The sequence below is a fragment of the Erythrolamprus reginae genome, chromosome 2, assembly GCF_031021105.1.
Source record: "Erythrolamprus reginae isolate rEryReg1 chromosome 2, rEryReg1.hap1, whole genome shotgun sequence".
Lineage (NCBI taxonomy): Eukaryota > Metazoa > Chordata > Lepidosauria > Squamata > Dipsadidae > Erythrolamprus > Erythrolamprus reginae.
Window position 1 is genome coordinate 103338172 of NC_091951.1, and position 7425 is coordinate 103345596.

The following is a 7425-nucleotide window of genomic DNA, read 5'->3' on the forward strand; positions in this document are numbered from 1 at the left end:
TGTCATGTAATAGCAATTTGGGTATTTGGCAAACAACCCGTTTGTGACAGTTGCAACATCTTGCAGCCCCATAACCTTGATTTGCAAACTTCTCCGTGGTGGATGGAGCTAGCATTCAAATAGAAGTAATGAAGCCCTGTCTGTCCTCTCTGAAGACTGAGTTGAAGCTGGGCAAGATGGCAGATGGAGCTTTGCAAAATATGATTGACAAACTCAGTCCTCACTCTGATTGGATGAGGACAACCCATTCTGAATGCTAGCTCCACCCCACAAGACCAACGCCCAGTGAAGGGTTATCAATTTTTTTACTACCACACTGTGGGTGTGGCTTATGCAGAACACCCTGCATTTTCTTTCAATATCTTTCAGTGCAAATTGGGTGCTCTGGGGTGGAGCTCCATTTTCGCTACCCCACTGCATTCCCCCCGCCCCTCCCGCCCAGGCAGCAGCCCAACTCTGCCAATGCCCCTTTTCAGCTGGCTTCTCACAAGTACTGTAAAGTAAATTGGGGAAGCTAGATTCAATTAAGAAATGTGTGGTTCACATGACCGAGCGATTTGTTTAACAACTGTGGCAAAAATGGCTGTAAAATCAGGTCCAGTCACATGATGATAACTCACTTAACATCTCTTATTCACCGAGATTCCTGGCCAATTGTCATACGTCTAGGATTATTTGTACATTTACTCAAGTTGAATATGTACTTTTAAAAAATAGATTCCTCTGTAAAAAGAACAGAAATAATTGGAGAGCTAGTCAGTATTTTCTGTGGAAAGATTTGAATGTGTGTGAGAGCTTTAAATGCATATTTATCAAAGCACCCGCAGAGTGCTAAATAAATACTATATAATGCTGTCAACCAGCATAACAGAGGTGAGATAAACACCCAGAGGCAGTTGAATTTGAAAGCCATTATTTTATTGGTATCCCACTTAGCTATCCTGATTTAATAACTCTTTCTACAGCAAATAATTTATATGTAATCGGATGAGTTTGAACAAATTGCTGTTTTTATTACTTACGACCGGGAGACCATGCTTGTTTATAGTGTTTGATTCAAAGCCGCAGTCTAAGTCAGTGTTTTCTGTTTTACTTAAACTCCCCATTTTTCAGTACAGTGGTACCTTTACTTACGAACTTAATTCATTCCATGACCAGGTTCTTAAGTAGAAAAGTTTGTAAGAAGAAACAATTTTTCCCATAGGAATCAATGTAAAAGCAAATAATGCATGCGATTGGGGAAACCACAGAGAGGGTGGAGGCCCTGTTTCCTCCCAGGAGATTCCTAGAGAGGCGCCACGGAGGCTTCTCCACACCTTTTCCAGCCCTGTTTCCTCTCAGGAGATTCCTAGAGAGGCCCCACGGAGGCTTCTCCACACCTTTTCCAGCCCTGTTTCCTCCCAGGAAATTCCTAGAGAGGCCCCACAGAGGCTTCTCCCTGCCTGTTACAGTTTTGGAGACTCGGCTTTTTAAGTGGAATTGTTCTTGAGACGAGGCAAAAAAAAATCTTGAACACCCGGTTCTTATCTAGAAAAGTCCGGAGGTAGAGGCCTTCTTAGGTAGAGGTAGCACTGCACTAACAATTTAAATACTGAACCTCTATTCATCATGCGCTTGGGGTTAGATGTTATACTGTCCAGGAATTTGCATTCTACTGATAAACTGTCAACAGGTGTCACCCTTCCAAGCCATGCTTTCTGCCATTAGCGAGTGAATTTCTCATTTTCTTGCTACCATTTTCAAATGGTTAGAATATTCATGAGGGAGAGTAAGGCTCAAATGGAGATTCTACCTCCAGATCTTAATCTGGGTGGACAAATGTCAATTCCCATTTGTATCAGTTCACATAGTGGGGCATTGATTTGACTTACAAAAGTATTTTCTTTTCCCTCTCCAGGTACAATTACAAGCGGGAATGGAGAATTTGGTGACTGGAGTTCCTTCAACCAAGTTGCTCCATGCCCAGCTGCTCCAGCTGGAGAACTCTTCAGTAATTCTGCTCAGCCAGCTGCTGAGCTCTTTGGCAGTTCTGGTCAACAGGGCCCTGGTCAGTCTCCAGCTGCTGCAAATTCTGCTGACATGTTTGATTTGATGGGCACCTCCCAAGCCACAATGACCTCTTCTCAAAGCATGAATTTCTCCATGATGGGCACTAACACTGTCAGCATTAATCTACCTATGTCAAGGTCGCAGGTATATATAATTGTTCTGCAAGCCATTAATCACCATTTTCTCCATGTTTGAAATGGTGTCTGAATCATTTAGGCAAATACTTAGCTTATTTTTATCTGTTCTGAGTGTTTTCTAGCCTATCTTACTTTGAATGTTATCCTTTGAGATTCATTTAAGTAGAATGAAAGAATCATTCTAGATCATTGGTGTCAAACTTTGAACATGTCATATGACGTATTGTGATGCTTGTTGCCTTTGCAAAGCTGGGTTGGGCGTAGCCTGCGCATGATGCATCTGTCCCAGTTTGACACCCCTGTTCTAGAGCAACAGAACATACTGTAGAATTTCTAGCTGTAACGTAATGATTCGGAAGAAGTGTCAGTTGTTTCCTGTATTAAGAATTTGAAGAGGGAATTGCTCAATTACAAAATATTAATCTTTTATTTATTTCCATCTAATTTATAAAGATTTTTTTAAAAAAATAACTGAAGAGGTCAAACGTGGATGGGCAAAATGATTTTTCTGAGTTTCTGGTCTTGGCAGAAACTAATGATTCAATTCCAGAACCTAAAGAGTTGGGAAAGACTTCAGAGTCATGTAACCAACTATTTGTCCAATGTAGGATTCATCAAATTGTTTCTGATTGATGACTATTAAACCTTATAGTTTTATCCCCCTGGTTCCAGTCCTCCTCTCTGAGGCAATAAAGAATAAGTCAAATTTTTCTATTGTGAAAAAAGCCAATTCCCTTTTCAGATATTATCATATTGCTAATTGGACATCTGTTCTACAGGCTAAACACATTCAAATCTTTTAACTGCTTCTCGTAAAATTTGGTTTCTAGACCCCTTACTATCCTACTAGGCCTCCCTTAAATTAGATCAGTGTCCTTTGTGATCTGTGATCTCATATGTGCAAACTTTGTAGGTTAGTCAAATTCTAGACCACTAAAGCAATGAATCTCACAACTCTAAAAAATTCTTTTCAATGTTTCCAGCCTTTGCAAAGTGTTAATCCAATGATACAGAAGCCTAATCCACTATATAATATGGGCACAGAGATGGTCCCCAAAAATGTAGGCAAAACTCTGCCTTCAACATGGTCCGATCCCAGTGTAAATATCAGTTTGGACAATTTAGTTCCTGGTATGCAGCCTTCAAAACCCCAGCAACCGTCACTGAACACAATGATTCAGCAACAGAGTAAGCAACCATTCTTTCCAATCTTTTCATTCATGTTTGTAAAACTTGTCCCCTGAATGGGGTTGTGTATGATTAACATTTTCTTCATTTTGAAAATATTTTACATAACTTCACTTTCAGTGCTTCTAGTATTTTGTCTCAGTAGAGTTCATGTTATATTTCAAATAAAAGTGGGGCTTTACCAGTTCAATAATAAATTATTATTTTGCACCTATGAAGTACCAAATACAGTGTTAAGGGGGGAAAATGTTGATTCTTCCGGCTCACAAACTGCTTCCAGTAAAAATAGACAGTATTGAGATGAATTGAATAAGGGCCTGATGATCTTTTAATGCTTCCTAAAGCTTGTTAGTTACCTAATTTGTTGCTTTCATCCTTACGATTTATATTGATTGTTTCCTAGTATGATTTGATTGCTTATTTGTGCCCTATGGCTATCATTAAGTGTTGTACCTTATGGTTCTTGACGAATGTATCTTTTCTTTTTATATACCCGGAGACCATTGGCACCAAAAACAAATTTCTTGGGTGTCCAATCACATTTGGACAATAAAGAATTCTAATTCTAAACATAGAGATTTTTATATAAAAACAGAGATTTTTATATAAAAAAGCGTAGATAGCAATGCAAAAGGAGTTTGGATTGAGGAATGTTGGAAATGAAAATGAAGCTTATTCAGTAAATACCGACTAGAATTAATTGGTTCCAACACTGCTATATTCTGTTGTACAATATAAATCAGTAACACTCAACAGCTACATGGTTGGTTGATTTGTGTTAGCTTTAACCTATCTTTAAATGTGGCAAATGTACAGCATCATCATGAATGGCATTTCCAAATAGCAGAAAGTGATAACTTTTTTTGTTTGTTTGTTTGTTTATTTATTTATTTATTTATTTGATTGATTTGTATGCCGTCCCTTTCCGTAGACTTGGGGCGGCTCACAACATAATAAAACAATTCATAACAAATCTAATAATTTACAATTTAAAATTTAAAGTAGTTAAGAAAACCCCATTTTTAAGCAGACATACCTACAAACATACCATACATAAATTATATAGGCCCGGGGGAGATATCTCAATTCCCCCATGCCTGACGACAAAGGTGGGTTTTGAGGAGTTTACGAAAGGCAAGGAGGGTAGGGGCAGTTCTAATCTCTGGGGGGAGCTGGTTCCAGAGAGTCGGGGCCGCCACAGAGAAGGCTCTTCCCCTGGGGCCCGCCAACCGACATTGTTTAGTTGACGGGACCCGGAGAAGGCCGACACTGTGGGACCTTTTTTCTCTCTTTATTGGATCTGAACCTTTTGTAATCCACCAATATGCATCGTGGTTTGCCAATAGGCAGTGGGCAAGCACAATTGTAAGCAATGAAATGATATCAGCTTGAAATCTCACAAAGTGTAGCCATATTTAATCTAGTGGTTATACCATACCCATTTACTTCTTGTGTCGACTTCTTTTCCCAAACACTTGGGAAATCCCAAATCCATCTCTCCAGGCAATGATTGCTCTTCTTCCTAATTATAATGTCGTCCAGTCAGAGATAAGGGAAATTCAAGCAGAAAAGGAAATGAGGTCCCTCCCCAACCCCCAATGAGGTGAGGAATGTGCTTTAGGTGTATAGATCACTCAATATCAAAATATGTTGATAGGGGTTTCGATAAAGGAATAGGAAGAGAAGCTGAAATGTGGATGTGGGAAAGCTGCAACAAGTAGAAGTTAATACTGTGTAGTAATATTAGATATTAGAAAAGTATGGAGTGGTGCTCTAAAGGTTCTGCCTTGAATTTTACTTTATTTGAAGCTTTGATTTGAATAAATCTCCAGGGGGAAAAAGAGAGAAAAGATTTGCCTTAAATAAGTAAGACAGCAAACATTTAAAATGCTTTATATTTAAACCACATTTTTCTTTCAGATATGCAACCACCTATGAATGTGATGACTCAGAATTTTGCAGCTTTGGGCCTCAACTCACCCCCCAGCATGATGCCTCTTCGAACTCCAGCAAACCCATTGATGGGCAGCCCTGTTCCCGTGGGGATGGGAATGCCTACCACAATGACTAGCACAATGGGGATGGCTTCCATGGGAGGCCCTAACCCTATGATGAACCAGGGCATGATGGGAATGAATGTGAACATGGCAATGCCAACTTCTGGAATGGGTTTGTCGGGTACAATTGGCATGGGAGTTACTAATATAGCTGTGGCATCCTCTATCACTCCTGGAACTGTGCAACCTAAACAAGATGCCTTTGCCAACTTTGCCAATTTTAGCAAATAAAGATTATAAACCAATCAGATCGAATGAAGGATTTTAGCTGCACAAATAAAGCTGGGATAAAGGGTGGAAAATGCTGATCAAATGCTTTTTTTCCTTCTTTTTATTGCTTATTTTAAAGGAATCCACATATGAATCCAAAGGTCATTTTTTTTGAACTCTAAAACTACTTTTGTTCAAGTTTTGGAATTGAATGTTCTTCCAGTGAATTTACACTCCAATGTCTAGGCCATGTTTTATAATGGGACAATTCAAAGCTTTTCTGGTAGCAGCAACAGTTTTAACTCTTGAAACTTATGGGGAAAATGGAATTTGGGGGTAAATACGTGTGAAACTAATTTTATACTTGATTTCTTTCCCCCCCCCCCAATTGGAATCTGTTTTATCTTAATTGGATCCATTCCTTTTCCTACCACTGAGTCAAATTTGAAGTCAAAGTATGCTGATCAATTTTTTATAAGAAAATATATATATATATTTTTGTCCAAAATGGCTTACATATGTGATTATGGCTAATTCAAAGAGACCTGGAATGTATATATACTTTTGCTACTCTTCCAACAGCACTGCTGTATTATCCAAATTTTTATTATAGACCTCTTCGAGCAATTTGCCTACGAATAAAGCTAGGGCAGGGAGGGATGTTCTTGCCAGGTTCGGCTATATAATATTCAGCATAGGACTGGTGGAATATTCTCCAGAACTGCTACATGGTTTCCTTTTGGAGAACTCTGATGTATAATTTGGAATTCTTTTAAAATTATTTTTCTGCAGTTCTGCATCAATGGCTAGTGGCATTTCCCTAGCATTCTCTGGCATTATTGTTTACATCACCAATCACCTACAGGCAGCAATGTTTATTCATTCTTTCTTTCTTACAACTTTACAACAACAACCAGATGACTGTCTTTTAAGTTAATGGTAATCATCTTCAAACATTTTGTCAAGCCAATAGCATTAAATTTTAGATTTTATACAATTGTGGCTTTATTTTATTTAAATATGGCCTTAGCAGTTGCAGAATTCAATAGAGAGGAGTTAAATATATATATATATATATATATATATATATATATATATATATATATATATATATATATAATTATTATTACTATTATTATTATTAAAGGAAACCTGTAGCAGTCAGACTTTATGAATCAAATGAAAATAAAAAGTTAATGAATGAATGAAAGATTTCCCCCCTTTACCTGTTTAAAAGAAAGCCTCCATTTAGGATCACCCACATATCATGATTTTTGATCTGGCATGCAGAAGTTCAATTTATGTTTGCAAAGTCAGGGCTGCTACTGAAATAAGTACTATATTCTAGGTATTAAAACTTCATTGCTTCCCCCTTTCTTCTTTTGGTTACTTTATTTTTTTATTGTTCCTATTAAATTGATTAAAATTTATTTCCATTGTACTCATAATGTTCTGTTATGCATAACATTAAAGTGTTCATTAAAAGCACTGTTGGGGCTGTTCTTGCTTTCATTCCATTTGATGTTTATGAGAGCAGTTGGGGGGAATAAGGATCATTTGGGTAAAGTAATATTTATAAATAATTTAAAAATGTTTAATGACTTCTTATCACCCACCTTTTCTATCCAACTCCACTGTTAAAAATTAAAAATGAAGCAGCCAAGATATCTTGACCCACTCCAGCCTTGCTAATGCTCCATCTACAACATTTCTAATTAGGCAGAAATTCATGTACTTCAGCTAAGTGGTAATGAAAAGTGATTCATTTGCTGAATAAGAGATGA

General features: G+C 37.7%; 1 protein-coding gene across 1 annotated transcript in view; it reads left to right on the forward strand.

Moving 5' to 3' along the window:
* Positions 1-7129, forward strand: part of CLINT1 (clathrin interactor 1) — an 84670-nt gene extending 77541 nt beyond the window's left edge. Inside the window, exons 10-12 of the mRNA XM_070738992.1 lie at positions 1898-2193; positions 3170-3374; positions 5295-7129. Of these exons, the coding sequence (XP_070595093.1) occupies positions 1898-2193; positions 3170-3374; positions 5295-5662 (869 nt within the window). The 3' untranslated portion in view covers positions 5663-7129. The remainder of the gene's footprint in view (positions 1-1897; positions 2194-3169; positions 3375-5294) is intronic.
* Positions 7130-7425: the final 296 nt, after the last annotated feature.